The sequence below is a fragment of the Acartia tonsa genome, chromosome 2, assembly GCF_053477335.1.
Source record: "Acartia tonsa isolate MP-2025a chromosome 2, ASM5347733v1, whole genome shotgun sequence".
NCBI classification, from domain to species: domain Eukaryota; kingdom Metazoa; phylum Arthropoda; class Copepoda; order Calanoida; family Acartiidae; genus Acartia; species Acartia tonsa.
The window spans coordinates 14,433,673-14,451,469 of NC_137261.1; the positions used below are offsets into that span (position 1 = coordinate 14,433,673).

Sequence of the window (17,797 nt, forward strand, 5' to 3'; positions counted from 1 at the left end):
TTGGATGGGTGGAGAGGAAGGCAGCTACATGGGAGGGATTTTGCCAAAGGTCCATAGGAGTGAGATTTGTGGGATTATTTGGGCAGGAAAAGAGATGTTGGACAGTTTCTGGGGTAGGATTGGCGGGACAGGATAGGCAGTTGGGGGTAAGAGAAGCGTTGATGGAATGGAGGTAGCTTTGGAGTTTAGGACAATAGTTGGATCTTAATTGGGAGAGGATGGTTCTGTAGTGCCTGGGAAGTTGGGTCTCGGAAGGGTTGATGTCAGGGGGTTCGTGGTTGAGGACAGGATTTGGGGGGTAGGAATTTATGGCTTGGGTAACAGCAGAGGTGTGGAGTCTGGAGATTGTGGATTTGTAGTTTGTAGGAAGGAGGGTGTTGTCGGGTGAAAGAAAAGGTTGTAGGGTAGGAAGGAACATGGATTGAAGGGTGGATTTTTTGGATCTAGGGCCAGGGGGGGTTGTGACATTGTGGAAGGATGGATGGGAGGGGCGGAGGGAGGAGGCCAGGTACTGGGAACATAAAAGGGAAAGGTGGTTCCGTACTGGTAGGATTTTGGTTTCTTGGTGGAGGTGGCTTATAGGAGATTTTTTAGTGGAACCAGTACAGATGCGGAGGGCTTGGTTTTGGAGGACTTGGAGTTTGTCAATGTTGTTTTTGGAGGTGTTAGGGAACCAAACAGGACAGGCATAGGTGGTGATGGGGCGGAGGAGGGTGTTGTAGGTGGTAAGGAGGGTCTCCTTCTGGTGGCCCCATTTGGTGCCAGCCAGACATTTGAGGATTCTAAGGCGGGAGGAAATTTTTGAGGAAATGGTGGAGACATGGGAACTGAAATTGAAAAAGGTGTCAAATGTAACTCCAAGGATTTTAGGGGTTTTCTCAAGGGGAAGGGTGGAGCCGTTAATTTGGACTTGAGGATGGAGGTTGGATTGGTGTTCGCTTTTAAAAATAGTTATTAATTGAGTGACTCGGAAAAAGCCTCAGGTAGTAGAGATAGAGGGAGGTGGAGGGAGTGCGGAAGGCATCCCCTTCCTTTTTTTTTTGAAAGGACTCTTAACATAGCCTTAAACCTTAACGGTTGATCGACCCATTTGCAAGATCTTAGCGGACAATTACGCATACAGATAGACAGACATCTTGTGTGTGTGTGTGACTTAAATCCCTTTGTTATTTTATTTTTATATAAAGACCACAGCAATAATATATTTTGATTGTAGAATCTTTATATAACAAAGCCATGCTTCAGATATATATTTGATAGAAACTTTTCTGTTTTAATCATTTTGCGCCAAAATATGCCCATATCTAGTTAGAGAGGGAGAAATATTCTAAAGAATAACAAAATATTAAAAGTAAAATAAAATATAATAAGGATGACAACAAACATTGTTAACCATAAAGAAACAACGTATTAACATGGACATAATCATTGTTTACTTCTTTCATCCAGTAGGAGGGGAGGGGATGGGGTAAAGGGGGTGGATAGGAGGATGATCGTTATTTTAGCCAGCTACAAGTTTTACTTTAATAGTGTACATGATAATCTGGTGTAAGATAAAAGTAAAAGTAATATATCTAAATGTCTGTAATAAAAATTCCGTGCAAGTAAGTCCCACAATTAATACAGAATGCTTAATAGAGACATACTTACTATTAAAGACTTGATATTAGTGATGGTTTGCTTAAAATAAAGTGCCTAATAATTTCAGGAATCTTTATTAAAAACTCGTTTATTTAATTTACAGGATATTTGTCTCTTTTATTGAATGCTTTGTGGCAAAGTTTTCCTGAATTTTGATTGAAGAATAGTCTTTGTCATCTAGAATAAATAATGTATAGCTTACATAATAATGTTTACTTTTTATTAGAGAGAGAAGGAACAATGGGCTGTTTATTTCATTAGTCCCCAAAGTTTTATAATAACATTTTTTATTCGTTGGCTTTACAACTTAGGGGACTTTTAATTGATTTTGATGGATGGTTTATTAAGTTGATTGTCCAAACGTTTCAACCACTAATTGTAATTAAGAAGGGGTAAATTTGTGTAGGAGTATTGAGGATGTACATCAATTTATCGTCCATTGTCTTATCTCTTTAGATCCCTATATTTTGACCTCTTAATTAAAAAGTTTTAGTATTTGCTACCTACAGTATACGTTACAAAAAATGACGGGTCTTTAAAATGGTCTAGCCCCCACTGTAATGAAGTTGTAACCCTATTTTGTGTGTGTGTGATCTTTATATACATGTATATTAGGGTGGGTTCATATCGGAATTAGACAAAGCGGGGATATGCAACAGATAAAATTAACCTTAAAAACATTTCTGACCGAAAAAGAATTTTAAAAAATTGAGTTTTAGAACACGACCACTTAAAAATATAATTCATTACTTATTAGTATGCAAAGACGACATTCAAAATTTTTTTGAATCAGAACTATGGCTTCATGGTGCTCCCTGGAAAGGCCTTGAGGAGTTGAATCAGGAACTTTTGTCCGTTTCAAAATATCTCGTTCCTAGCCTTAGAAATCACTAAAAAACCAAAACATTTTAAGGTATATTGAGAATTGTCCAATTTGTAGAGGTTTTTTAGATTTTCTCAGGCTAGAAACGAGATTTTTTGAAACGGACAAAAGTTCCTGACTCAGCTCCTCAAGGCATTTCCAGGGAGCACCATGAAGCAATAGTTCTGATTCAATAAATTTTTTACTCCCATTTACAAATAGCTATACAATTGAATGTCTGGTCGTCAGCGGTTTTAAGACTTAGGATAAATTTTAAATCATCCAGAGGTGTATTATATCTATATAAATTGAGTGCAGATCCCCGCTTTGGCCTCAGAAAAAAAATGTCCAAAATCGACCCACCCTAATGTATATTTGTGTTTCTATCGGTCAATTAGACTAAAGAACATTTTCTGACATTAAGCAGGCTATGAAAGAAAATATACAAAATGAAAAAATTCAGACCCTTATTTTTTAAAGAAAATTTTACTTAAGCCGAAAAATCACATAGTAAAATTAATTTTAGCCCATGGGTTATTCAGAGTTTTATCTAAAGCATAAAATTCTGCTTCTAAAGACACCTTACTCAGCTTCCTAGCTCTCACACAAGTCATTTGAGCACAAAAAGCATGTATCAAGAACTCAAAATCAATGAAATTTGGGCTTTGTGCCCAGGGTGCCCAATTTTCAGCCCACAGAAGGGCTAGAAAAAAGTTCATTAGCTTTTTGGTAATGGCAGAAGAAATAAAAGTCAGTTACAATTTGAACCCATAGTCTAAAATGACTTTAGAGTACCCTTAGGGCTTCTTATAGGCTAGAATCGATACATTTTCATTTGTCAATTTTTAGGATTCCAGGTATGAGTCTTTGCTTTGACTTTAGCTCGCTATAAGTGGAGTTAGGGTTGAGATATTGAAGTTTAGTCTTCTCTACCCTCTCACTGTGGTATCTCAGTGTACTATCCTAGCTTGGTAGCTTGATATCTCAACTATCAAGGCGCTGAGACAACTTTTAGTGAGACCGCTTCGGTAGAGGTAGGAAAAAATTCACTCAAAATACACAATTGGTTGATTTTTGACACTTTGAATATCTTCTTTTATAGCCTGCCAAATGTGGGTAAATTTACTTTAATCTCATTGACCACAACAAACACAAGCATACATATGTATACAGAGCACACACACAAAAAATATGGTTAAAACTTTATGAGAAGGGGGGCAAGAGCATTTCAAAGACCGGTCATTTTTTGTAACGTATACTGTAACAATGAAAATGTAATTTTTACCTCAAATTGTTTAATGATTTCTCAGCAGGTATTGTTTAAAATCTCCAGGTTTTGTGACTTGCAGTGTAAATGTTTGAATAGTTGTATTCTATACCTAATATAAAGTAGTAAAGTATTTTTTTGTCTGTATCTAAAAATCTCGGATATTGCTGGTCCGAATATATAATTCTTTTCAGGGTAGGTTTATAAATGTCTTGGGGTTTTATGCTATTATCCTGACATACCCATCCACCCTTAGAGGCTAGGGGTGCTTCAACTGGTTTATAATATAATTTAAAAACTACAGAAAGTTTTAAATGTATGCATAATTAGGTACACAGTGATCAATGTTACAGCTGTACTGAATGCTCGGCGTCGTTCAGAAACAGAAAATCATTAAAGGTAATTCTTAAGCTTATTTGTTTGAAGTGTGGTTACTCTATAAGGGGGGGGGAAGTTCTGACACATTTGCGTAAACGGTGATTATTGGCTTTATCTTTGGACTGAGAGGATAGGTTATTAGGGATAAAATCATTCTTATATGATGAATTTCCCCCAGATTTAAGATTTTTTGGATAGGCCTCCAGGTTCCGGAGCTCCAGGCCTCCAGGTGGTCTCTGTACAGGTAAAATTGAAAAAAAAATAAATTTTTTTTTAAAGTTACAGGTCAACTTATAAAACAAAATATGCATCTTTTTTAATATTATTCACATATTTGAAGAAAAAATATGCATATTTTGTTTTATAAGTTGATTTTTAACTTTAAAAAAAATTTTTTTTTTTCATTTTTACCTGTACAGAGACCACCTGGAGGCCTGGAGCTCCGGAACCTGGAGGCCTATCCAAAAAATCTTAAATCTGGGGGAAATTCATCATATAAGAATGATTTTATCCCTAATAACCTATCCTCTCAGTCCAAAGATAAAGCCAATAATCACCGTTTACGCAAATGTGTCGCCGTTTACCGCCGCCACCAAAAAAACATTTTTTTATTGCATTTCTCGCCGAATTAGGCAATTTGGAATCATTTGAGACCATGTTATTTTTTTCAAAAATTTTTCGCCTTACAAGCAACCTTGCGGGGGATTTAAGTCATTTTTTTCAAATTCTCGAAAAAAATAACATGGTCTCAAATGATTCCAAATTGCCTAATTCGGCGAGAAATGCAATAAAAAAATGTTTTTGGTGGCAGCGGGAGCGGCTGTCCCGCCGCCGTTTTTTTAAAAAGATACCAATAGTTGGGGTAATTAGTGACCCAGCCCAAAATATTTCATCCAATTATATTTAAAACTAAGGGAGTAGCACCCAAAATAAAAGTCGAAACAAAATTGTAAGTAAAGGGGGGGGGGGGGGAATGTGGTGACTCGTCACACGACATACCAGCAATTTTATTTTGGGTGCTACTCCCTTAGTTTTAGAGATAATTGGATGAAATCTTTTGGGCTGGGTCACTAATTACCCCAACTATTGGTATCTTTAAAAAAACAGCTGCGAGACCGCCGCTCCCGCCGCCCGTCGCCGTTTACCGCCGCCACCAAAAAAATCTTTTTTATTGCATTTCTCGCTGAATTAGGCAATTTGAAATCATTTGAGACCATGTTATTTTTTTCAAAAATTTTTCGCCTTACAAGCAACCCTGCGGGGGATTGGTGGCGGCGGTAAACGGCGACGGGCGGCGGGAGCGGCGGTCCCGCCGCCGTTTTTTAAAAAGATACCAATAGTTAGGGTAATTAGTGACCCAGCCCAAAAGATTTCATCCAATTATCTCTAAAACTAAGGGAGTAGCACCCAAAATAAAATTGCTGGTATGTCGTGTGACGAATCACCACATTTCCCCCCCCCCCCCTTTACTTACAATTTTGTTTCGACTTTTATTTTGGGTGCTACTCCCTTAGTTTTAGAGATAATTGGATGAAATCTTTTGGGCTGGGTCACTAATTACCCCAAATATTGGTATCTTTAAAAAAAAACGGCGGCGGGACCGCCGCTCCCGCCGCTCCCGCCGCCCGCCGCCGTTTACAGCCGCCACCAAAAAAAAAAATTTTATTGCATTTCTCGCCAAATTAGGCAATTTGGAATCATTTGAGACCATGTTATTTTTTTCGAGAATTTGAAAAAAATGACTAAATCCCCCGCAGGGTTGCAGGCAAAAAATTTTTGAAAAAAATAACATGGTCTCAAATGATTCCAAATTGCCTAATTCGGCGAGAAATGCAATAAAAAAAAAATTTTTGGTGGCGGCGGTAAACGGCGGCGGGAGCGGCGGTCTCGCAGCTGTTTTTTTTAAAAGATACCAAGAGTTGGGGTAATTAGTGACCCAGCCCAAAAGATTTCATCCAATTATCTCTAAAACTAAGGGAGTAGCACCCAAAATAAAATTGCTGCAAGTCGTTTATGAGAAACACCCTATAGTATAATCCACCCGCCCCCCCCCCCCCAAAAAAAATTAGGGGTTTGGGGGTGAGTAGGTGGTCAACTATAATTATAAAATCAAATATAGGCCTACAAAACTTGTATCCTAAGGTTTGCTCCATTTATCTCAAGTCGTTTATGAGAAACACCCTATAGTATAATTCACCCGCCCCCCCCCCCCAAATTAGGGGTTTGGGGGTGGGTGGGTGGTCAACGATAATTCTAAAATCAAATATAGGCCTACAAAACTTGTATCCCAAGGTTTGCTCCATTTATCTAAGTCGTTGATGAGAAACACCCTATAGTATAATCCACCCGCCCCCCCCCCAAAAAAAAAAAAAAAATTAGGGGTTTGGGGGTGAGTGGGTGGTCAACGATAATTTTAAAATCAAATATAGGCCTACAAAACTTGTATCCCAAGGTTTGCTTCATTTATCCCAAGTCGTTTATGAGAAACATCCTATAGTATAATCCACCCGCCCCCCCCCAAAAAAAAAATAATTTTTGGGGGGGGGGTGGGGGGTCGACGATAATTTTAAAAGTAACTTTGGCCCCATAGAAGCTTATATCCAAAATTAGCTCCCTCTAGCTCTAAGGGTTCTCGAGTAAACCCCCCCCCCCTGCCCAAATGGTTATTTTCCACATCCCCCTTTTATGCCAGAAATATGCAAATTTTAATATATTTTATCATTGCTGTCGCTCTATATGTATCATAAAGTAATATGATAAAGAGGTGACATCTTACAGAAATATGCAAATTTTAATATATTTTATCATTGCTGTCGCTCTATATGTAACACTAGCGGCTACGCCCCTAGAAGCCTCTAGGGCCACTTAAGTTAGGGGGGGGGGGGAAAGTTGACCTCATCCCATATTAAATTTGAGTTTCAAAAGAATAAAAATAGTTTAAAACCTTCCCAGGACCTATTAGAAACTTCATAGTAAAGAAGAACAGTATAGGATCAGCGGTTAGCGAGATCCTTCGGGACAGACAAAAAACCGCTTACTACTTTATATAATAGGATAAAGTAACATTATAAAGAGGTGAAATCTTACAGAAATATGCAAATTTTAATATATTTTATTATTGCTGTCCCTCTCTGTGTATCATATATAAAGTAATATGATAAAGAGGTAGAATCTTATAAAAATATACAAAGATGGCCTTTTTTCGCGTAGTTCCGTAAAGTTGGGGTGTTGACTCTTATTAGGTCCAAGGCCATTTGGTTATTTTTAATAACACTTTGACCTAATAAGAGCATTTGACTACAACAAACTACCCAACTTTACGGAATTACACGAAAAAAAATAACCTTCTGTAAAGATATTTTATCAGTTCTAATTACACATATAAAATTAAGCAATTGCTGCCTTCGATTGTTTAATTGCACTTTATATCTTGATTTAAGAGATTTCTACGATTGCCCTCCCTCCCATGATAATCTTAAGCTTTACTCTGTGAGATAGAAAGGTAATTTGATTATGAAAACTATCCATCTATTCCACTTCCCTTCCTCACTTGACAATCTTCAATCATCTTGTTTACAATTTGGGTCCACACTGTCAACTTTTAACTCAGGGATCTAAAGGGCTAAAACAATGGCCGCTAAATTGATGTACTCCCCAATGATGATGCTCAAAATTATCCCTTCTGTAGATTACATATAGAGGTTGTAACGTTTTGACACCCAACTTAATCAACCAACCAATCCAATACAATAAAAGTCTACAAAATTGTTAAGCCATCGAAAAAGAAAAGATTATTGAAAACTTTGGGGTCTAGTGTAATAAAAGCCCAATGTCCCGTCCCTCCCTGGGTTCACTGTCAACTCTCAACTACACAATTTATTAATTTTCCAGGAATTATGGCATACAGGAATAGTCATATATCCCATAGTATTATAAACAGCTGTCCGCGGATATAAAAATGTACAAATAAAGATTAAAACCAGTATTGTTATCTAATGATTGTAAAACAAACATTAGTAAATTGACTCTAGTTTTTTAAAGCTACTTTTTAATTCACTTGTTTATATTATTATGGATATTTTATTACTTGGATATTACCATGTTATTGAATTATTTTAACAATTGAAAAAAGCAAAAGGCTTAAAATTAATAATGACACTTAGATATATGTAGAGGACAAACTTACTAAGATAAAAAACATTAAAAGATTTGAATGAATTCTATCTTTGACAGATTTTGAAATCTCTTTTCCCCTGATTTTATTATTGAATAAAATATGATTGTTTACACCAAAATTAATTTTGTTGGTTAAAATGAAAAACAAAAGTTTATTTATGTAATTTTTTAAAGTAAATAGGGGTATAGTCCTTTCCACGACATCCCTCCATAAGGGGCGATAAGTCGTATTTTGAAAATGGCTTTTTATATGTTATTTTAGGTTAGGTTAGGTTATATTGGGTTTGGTGATTGCCCCACAGGGTTAGGTAATTGGCCCCGCAGGGTTAGAGCCCCCCGCAGGAGCTAGAAATAGGAGAAAACTTACTGTGAAAAATACGAAGAATCGCCCCTTATGGAGGGATGTCGTGGAAAGGACTATACCCGTAAATAGATATTTTATTCACAAAATTATTTTAAAATTTCTGCAAATATGATCAACATTGAGGTTTTAGAATTTTGTATTTTAATTTATTTATACGTATAACAATATGAAAATTTGTATTTTGATTTTAAGTTTATGTACATACATTACTATATACCTTATGTTTAATCAAACAGAGCGAGATTGGATAATGGACTGTTTATTACACTAGTCCCCAAAGTTTTGAAATAACTTTTTCTTATTTGATGGCGTAACAACTTTGGGGACTTTAGTGAATTTTGATTGGTTGGCAAATTAAGTTGAGTGTTCAAACGTTTCAATCACTATTTGTAATCTATAGAAGGAGTGATTTTGTGTATTGACATTAGGTATTTACATCAATTTATCGGCCACTATCTTATCCCTTAAGATCCCTGTTTATTTAGTGTATGTTTATTGTAAATGTTTGTGAAATTTCTGCTAAAATATTTCTTCTTTTGACAAGTTTGCCTATTGCAAATTTTTGGAGGACGTATTTCACAGATTTTAAAATGCCAAAACCAAACACATACAAATATTCAAAGTTTTGTATAGAGAGAGGGAAATATATTTGGGCTTTTTATCAGGAAGGGAGGGGACATTGGGCTGTTTATTACACTGGTCCCAAAATGTTTTTGATAACATTTCGATATTAGTTGGCTTAACAACTTTGATGACTTTTATTGAATTCTGATAGGTTGGAATATTAAGCTGAGTGTTTAAACATTGCAACCACTAATTGTAATATACATAAGGGGTAATTTTGTGTATCATCATTAAGGATGTACATCAATTTATCGGCCATTGTCTTATCCCTTTAGATCCCTAGATTTTTATTCATTGTTGCCAAATTGAAATCTAAAATATAATAATGTGATTGTTATTTATTTACCTTTTCATAGTTAGATAATCACAGAAATGGCTACCTGTTTACTTAGTTTTAAAAAAGGTAGCCATGACAGAAAAAAAAATTATGGATGGACATCCGGAAAAAAATAACTTCACAGCAGTGTCATAAAAATGAATCACGAAATTTAGGTATAACGTGAAAATCTAGGGATCGATCTAGCACCCCAACCAATAAGCAAATCTCAATGCAACTTTGTAGAAATATGTAAAATGTTACCTTATTGAATCCCTGAAAATTCTATCCATCTATTTTGAATAGGAGTCGAGAAAATCATGAAAAATTTAAAATCTAGGAATCGATCAAGCACCCCAATTAAATGCGATCTCAATGAAATTTGGTGAAAATATGTAAAATGTGAACTTATTGAATCCCTTGAGGTGTCTATCTTGAAAAAGAGCCGAAAAAATTACGTTTTCCCAAAAACTCTCAGACGGGCAAACGGACATTTCAAATCATAGAGTAGCTTCGGTACTAAAAACTATCTTTTGTTTAAGGATCATGTTGTAAAGCAGCACATAGGCGTTAAGAATTTCTCCTGTGATGAATGTGGTAAAGAATTCTATGGAAAGAACAATTTGCGTATGCACATGCGTATTCATGTGGCGCCTGAAAATAGACCCCATGGCTGTAATATTTGTGGACTAAGGTAGGTCAAGTTTTATCATAGCTCTTTAGCTGTATTTTTTTTCAGCTAGAGCAAAAAAAAACAACGTAGTTCTAGCAACGAAAGAGGAGTATGCACGAACGAGAGCAAGTGATTGTAAGCACCTTTCAGCAGTGATTTTAATTATTTTTTTGTGTTAATATTCTATGGTTATGTTTAATATCGTTATATAAATTTTAAAAAAAAACTTTCACCATTGTTTTTTATTAATAAAACTTAGAAATGTTAAGCATTTTTATAAAAATCATCAAATGTTTTGTTGGGTTCCAAGGTTCAAATAAAATACACGCAAAAACATAATCAAATGCTGTAAATTACCCAAGTATATTCACACAAAAAACATTCAGAATCACTGCTAGAAGGTGCTTAGAATCACTTGCTCTCGTTCGTACCTTTATACTTCTCTTTCGACAAGCCACAGTCGCTATGAATCCGCAGCCGAACTGAAATTATTTATTAATCTTTTGCCATATTTGTCAAAAAATACATAAACCGCAGTCAAGCAACTATTTTCACTATTTTCGTAAGTATTCAGCAGCAGATGTCGAGCTCTGTTATTTAATTCTAAAATGTATAAATTCTCCTATATTCAAAACTAAAATATGGCAACTTGGAATGATTTAAAAGTACATTTTAAAATTATATTTTACTCCAAAGTAAAACTTATAGTTCTACCAATATAAAAAATGTTTTATTTAATTTTGTGAAGGTATTTAAATTCTGATTACTAAATTATGTTGAATGTGAAATACACTAGTGGCTGCGTCCCTAGCCTCTAAGGGCTCTACAATGGAAAAGAAAATAGCCTAAATCAACTCTATCATATTTATAAGACTTCCCTGAGGAACATAACTCAATCCGACCAGACGTTTTCGAGATCTTCTGTCTCAAACAAAACATAAAACCTTACTACTTTATAAATATTTGTTCAGGTTTATAGATAGAAAGCATTTATTAAACCACCAAGCAACTCATACTAATGAGAGACCTCATTTCTGCCAAATTTGTGATGCCAGGTAGAAACCTTTTTATTCCAGTATTTCTTTAAAACAGATTAATATCCTCTGAATTAGAACCAGTTTTTAGCTATACTGGAAAATCATGTATAGCATCGTATTACAGACAATTTTCTACGATTAATAAAATTCATACCAGTTTTAACCTTAAAATTTCTCATATCTGTAGGCAGCTGTCTATAAAACAATGCGATAAATAACTGTTCTAGTTTACTCTCAAATTCGATGTTACAAATTATGTTTTGATGTTTTTTATTAAAGAGAAAACTAAAATTAACTTTTTTTATCAAAATTCAATCCAACTACCAACTCATTAAGAAAACAAGTACAAAAGTTAATTATTTTTGTGTTTTAGGTTTAAAGTTCGAGATTGGCTTTCTAGTCATTATATTAAACATCATAATGTTTCTATAAAGGTAAAATATGGTAAATAAAAATTTCCATTCTTAAATCCTTATAATAAAGTAACAGGATGTCTATTTGTTTGTTTGTACTGAAGGATCTCGCTAACCGCTGAACCGATCGGGTTCTCCTTAACAGGGTAGTTTCTCATAAGTCCTGGGAAGGTTTATAACTATTTTTGGGGAGAGTACCACCACCCTCCCAAGAGAAATCGCGCCTAGAAAAAATTACCCTACCCCCCCCCAAAAAAAAAAAAAAAAAATTCTAAACTAAGATAAAAAAAATGGGGTTTTTTTACTTTTAAAAAAATCTAATTATAAAAAAAGGTTTTGTGATTCAACTCTCACCTCTTCATGTGCCAATAGAGGCCTCTAGGGGCGTATCCGCTAGTAGTAAATTGAAAATATAAGATTGTGTGAATATTACTTAGAGTAAATATTATTCAAATAAATACTTAGGTATTATTTTTTAGTAGCGAAGCTACTCTATAATTTACTTTGTCTGTCCGTCACTAAGTCCTTAACGCTATGGGGGAAATGGGATTTACACAGCTCATATAAAAGATAGAATGCTGAAATTTTTTGACAACATTCCTATTAGTAATGAGCACAATTAACTATAAAACATCAATGGCGGTCGGACCATTTTTCTGCATATCTTTGGTGTTTATGGTCCGATTTCCAAAAATTTTTCAGGTAAAGATATCAAAATTAAATTTCTTGTCGTTTAAAGAAAACAACTATGACGGTCAGACTACCTTTAAACAGGTTTTAGGCTATTTTTGTATTTTTTACATTTTTCTCTATATCTTAGGTGTTTATGGTCCGATTTCCAAAATTTTTTCAGTTATAGAAATCAAAATTAAATTTCCTGTCATTTAAAGAAAACAACTATGACAGTCAGACTATCTTTAAACAGGTTTTAGGCTATTTTTGTATTTTTCACATTTTTCTCCAGATCTTTGGTGTTTATGGTCCGATTTTCCAAAATTTTTAAGTTAAGGATATAAAAATTGAATTTCCTGTCGTTTTAAGAAAACAAGCGTATTCCCATCCATAAATTTTTGAGCTTCGCTACTCATGGATGTTGTCATCCTTGTTATAATTGTACTAACGACTGTGCCCCTAGCATCTAGCTGTTCTGTATTTGAAGGGTAAGGAAAGCAGAAATGTAGCCTAAAACCACCACATGACTTAAATCTACAAATTAAATAGCCTATAACCATCGAGGGACTTTTGTGAAGCTTTCCTATTATCTCAATCGCCTGAGTAGTTAAGCTACAGACAAAAAAGACTTAGTACTTTATAAAATAAGATAAGGTAAAAAAATAGATCTAAACCTTCCAAGGAGGTGCAATAATAATCTAACTTTATACACATAACTAGCGATCAGTTATCCAAATATTAATGGATAATCTGACATCCAGCTACTTTGAAATAATGTGGTATGAAAACCTAATTATTTTAAGTGGCGATTTCTCTTTTAAGGGTGGATGTACCCTCCCCCCAAATATTTATAAAACTTTCCGGGACATATGAGAAGCTACCCTGTTAAGGAGAATCCGATCGGTTCAGCAGTTAGCGTATCCTTCGGTACAGACAAACAAACTTTCTTTTACTTTATTATAAGGACTAGTTGCTTCGTTTCTAGCCTCTAGGGGAGGGCGTGGGATGTCAGAATAAAAGCCTAAAACCCCCTCAAGATATTTATACAGCTTTTCAAAAAAGCACAGCCTATTCGTACGTGTAATTTCCGAGATCTTTAGCTTCAGACAAAAACCTTACCACTTTATATTATAGGACTTTAGAAAAAAAATTCAAATATATTATATTATTATTTATTGAATTGAAAATGATTGCTAAAACCGAAATATATCTTCATGTCTTAGAATAGTGTATTTTTTTTTAAAGAATAGGTTGAAAAACATACTAACTTTTAGGCATTTAATAATATTTATTTCTCGCATCGTATTATAAGTACTAACTTTAAAATATTATATATTTTAGACATTTAATAATGTTTATTTCTCGCATCGTATTATAAACAGCTTTCCACGAATATTCGTACATTTTTATATTCGTAGAAAGCTGGATATAATACGATGCTAGATATAGTTTTTTCGTATTCACGAGAACCGGTTACTATCCACCGGATTTGAATAAATACGAGACATTATATTGATTACTAACATAAATAAAAGGTATACATATACATATCAATACAATAATACAACAAGATATACATGTAAATACAATAATACATACATAAAATCATTATCTAATACTGGTTTAAAATGAAATGGTTAATGAACTGGTCTGCCTGAATCATCAGAACTGGACGTATCCATGGATCTGATGCTCCTTGGCCGCCCAGGTGACGCTTGGAATCCTGCAGATGCACTTCTGATGGCGGGGGAGAATCCAGGGGAAACTGGTCTGCCAGAATCATCAGAACTGGACGTATCCATGGATCTGATGCTCCTTGCCGGCTCAGGTGACGCTTGGAATCCTGCAGATGCACTTCTGGTGGCGGGGGAGGATGCAGGGGAAACTATTACCTCTTCCAATTGGATGCTATCGTCGTTTAACCCACCCTTTCTTGTAAATACCCAGAATGCAAAGATGTACAGGGTTGCAAAGAGAGAGGAAGCAAAGAAAATTGCTGAAATAATGTAGGCGCTCCTAGTTATATGTACAGCACAATAGTACTTGCTGTCCTTGTTCATATACATATACGTTATATTTCTATAAGTAACAGCAGCATAGATAAAGAAAGCAAAGAATATTATTACCTGGGAATGAAGCATCGCATAGTGCGAATTAATCATAAGCCAGACAACAGTATTTCCTTTTCTTGATAGCGTTCCATCAGCCCAGGCATCCTCTACCATAATCTTACAAGCCAGGCCAATGATGACAGTAAACATAGATATACATCCAGCAACCAAAGCAAACTCCAAGAAACCAACATTGCACTCTCCGGGATCTCCGGTAACATACAGCATCAATTGCAAGGTGGCAGATACCAGCGGCAGGATGGGCCCTAACAGCTGCGCCGCGTTCACAGATGCGGGCTGTCATATGACGGGTTGTATTTATTCCAAGTCATGTTTTCGGCTGATTCACTTCTTTGTAGTCTAAAAAATAAATATAAATAATACACAAAATCTAATTTTCATAAAATAATTTAAATACTTACGTATCTATTATACAAAGTAGAACGATGTCTGTCTGTCCGTCCCTTAAGATCTCGGTAATCACTGAACCGATCAGATTCTACTCTTCAGGGTATCTACCTATCGGTCCTGTGGTGGTTTTAAGCTATTTTCTTGGGGGTGGGACACCCCCAACCCCCCAAAAAATGAAAATTTACCCCCCCCAAAAAAAAAAATTATTGAGAACACATTAGACTATGAGCAGCAACAGTAGTAATTTTCTTGAGAACAAATTAGACTATTTTTTTACGAATTTTGCGAATTCGTTATTTAATCGAGAAAATGTTTTCCTGCTGGGTAGGTGCGAAAATTTGCGATCCGTTCTGCTGGGTAAGTAATAGAAGATGTATTTATACCTCTTGGGGCAAAGCCCCTAGAGGCTAGGGGCGAAGCCGCTTGTATATTATATTTTAGTATGGCTTTGAAACCGATTAATAACCGCTTGATTAATAACCGGTTCTCGGCCATACTAAAAAATCATGTATGGCATTGTACCACAAAAATTTTTTACAAATAATTAAATAAAAATCATATAATTAATACCAGTTTTGTTAGACCCTAGGAGATGTGCTGAATTTTAATTTCCAAGTGTGTACACTGTTTCCGCGGTGTTTCCTCATCCTTTCTCAATATTTACTACTAGCTAAAAAAGCTTCAAACTTCCGAAAAGAAATAAGATTTTTAAAAATAAAAATTTTTAATGTATAAATCGTTTATACGTTCAAAACTTTGAAGCTTTTTTTTAGCTAATAGTAAATATTGAGATAGGATGAGGAAACACCGCGGAAACTGCGTACACATTTGGAAATTAAAATTCAGCACATCCCATAGGATCTAACAAAATGGTTTGAACCTTGAATTCTTTTTATCTTAATATCCGCAGAAAGCTTTATAATACGATGCAATAAATAACTATTATAAATTAAGTAAAAAATTACCTTTGTTGACAAAAGTCAGATAACCTTTCTTGACGATAGTCAGGAAAATAATGAGACAAAAATAAAATTGGGACCCTTTTTATAAACTCGTAGATTTTTTAAATTTGAATTCGAGGATTTTTTCAATTTTAGTTCGCGGATGATTTTTTTTTCCAAATTAATTAATTTCGTAGATTTTTTTAACTATTATTTTTTTTAACTTCAATATTGAAATCAAAGAAGTTTGAAATTAAATTATTTGGTAATGTTAAAAAAAAATTTGGGTAAATAAAGATAAAGTAAGGTAGAGAATGACGAACATAAATATTTATCTTTCTTAGTATCGAAGCTACTCTATAATTCGAAATGTCCGTCTGTCTGTTAGAGACAAATTAGGAAAACGTGATTTTCTCGGCTTTTATTGAAGATAAACAGCTGAAATTTTTAGTGAAAATTCCTATGACATATGCGCATCTAATCTATACATTGTTTTGTCCATCTGTTTGTTAATTGGGGTGCTAGATCGATTCCTAGATTTTTTTTGTTTTCGTAATTTTCTCGACTACTTTTCTAGACAGACTAATGAAATTTTCAAGAATTAAGTAAATTTGCATCCTAACATATTTTTTACTAAGTTTCAATAAGATTTGAATATTGATTGTGGTGCTAGATAGATTCCTAGTTTTCATGATTAACTCAACTCCTGTTCAAGATAAACATTTGGAATTTTTAGGGATTAATTAAGTCAACATTCTACACGTTTCTGCTAGATCGATTCGTAGTCTTTTCAACATACTCAAAAGATTATTTTTTTCCAGATGTCTATCAATAGATTTTGAGCTTCGCTACTTATGGATGTTGTCATCCTTGTTTATTTCTCAGGAAGTTGAATCCAAATTTAAAGAAAATGGAAACCAAAGAAATCAATTTAAAACTCTACAGGAAAATAAACATTTTAAGTTTGATTTGAATCAAAGTCATATTATTAAAACTAAACAAATTAAAGGTCAATGCACGATCGCGTTAGTTAGTTAAACAAAGCAGGAAGTAAGGGGACATCAGACTTTGTATTACAGCAGTCACCAAAGTTTTTTCTTCGTTGGCTTATTACCTTTGGGGACTTTTAATGAAATTGATTAGATTATTCATTAAGTTGAGTGCCCAAACGTAATGATTTCTAATTTTTCGGCCATTATCCCTTTAGATCCCTGTAAACAACGGCTATATTTAATTTTAGGCTTAAAACCAGTTCTAGTGTCATTGTTATAAAATAACCACCAGAGCACAACATGAATGTTTAAATATTACAGGGAAATAACCAGAATAGCCACACACAGCACAAAAATAAAACACCAAACTTTGACATTAACTTTGCCGAGCCAAACGATAACGGGGTAGTAAATCTGGTTGCTACGAATATTGTGACACGCCAGGAACTCGGAGGTACAAATGTAAAGGAACAACCTGCAAGTGGCCTGGATCATTCAGGTAAATAAAATGTACCTTAGCATATTGGTATGTCACTATAAATACTGAAAAATTAGGGAGGGAGGGGACAATGAGTTTTTGATTACACGTGCCCCCAAAGTTTGTTAATAACGTTCCTTTATTCGCTGACTTTTGGGGACTCTTTTAAAACTTTTATTGGTTGGTTCATGAAGCTGAGTGTTTAAACTTTTCAACCACTATTTATATTTTTCTACTGAAGACTTAATTTTATGTCTTATCCATTTAGGTCCGTGCTGAAGTTTTTAATTATGATAAATTCACTGAGTGAAAAAGTCTTTGATACTTCCCAGCTATTTATTGAAATATATTTCGGTGGACATTGCACCCTCTTCAGTCTAAATGACATAAATCATATTAATTTAATTTACATATTAAAAGATAGGTAAAAATAAAGAAATT

At 34.6% G+C, this 17,797-nt stretch overlaps 1 protein-coding gene across 2 annotated transcripts in view; it reads left to right on the forward strand.

Annotated features, from left to right (window-relative positions):
* Window positions 1–17,797, forward strand: part of LOC145305194 (uncharacterized) — a 35,527-nt gene that overhangs the window by 15,705 nt on the left and 2,025 nt on the right. The window contains exons 14-19 of one of the 2 annotated variants that reach the window (XM_080146747.1): window positions 4,099–4,169; window positions 10,171–10,322; window positions 11,273–11,356; window positions 11,712–11,772; window positions 16,772–16,826; window positions 17,195–17,377. In XM_080146747.1, the coding sequence (XP_080002873.1) occupies window positions 4,099–4,169; window positions 10,171–10,322; window positions 11,273–11,356; window positions 11,712–11,772; window positions 16,772–16,826; window positions 17,195–17,377 (606 nt within the window). Of the gene's footprint in view, window positions 1–4,098; window positions 4,170–10,170; window positions 10,323–11,272; window positions 11,357–11,711; window positions 11,783–16,771; window positions 16,827–17,194; window positions 17,378–17,797 lie in introns of those variants that run through there. The other variant, XM_080146757.1, reaches the window with a different exon arrangement.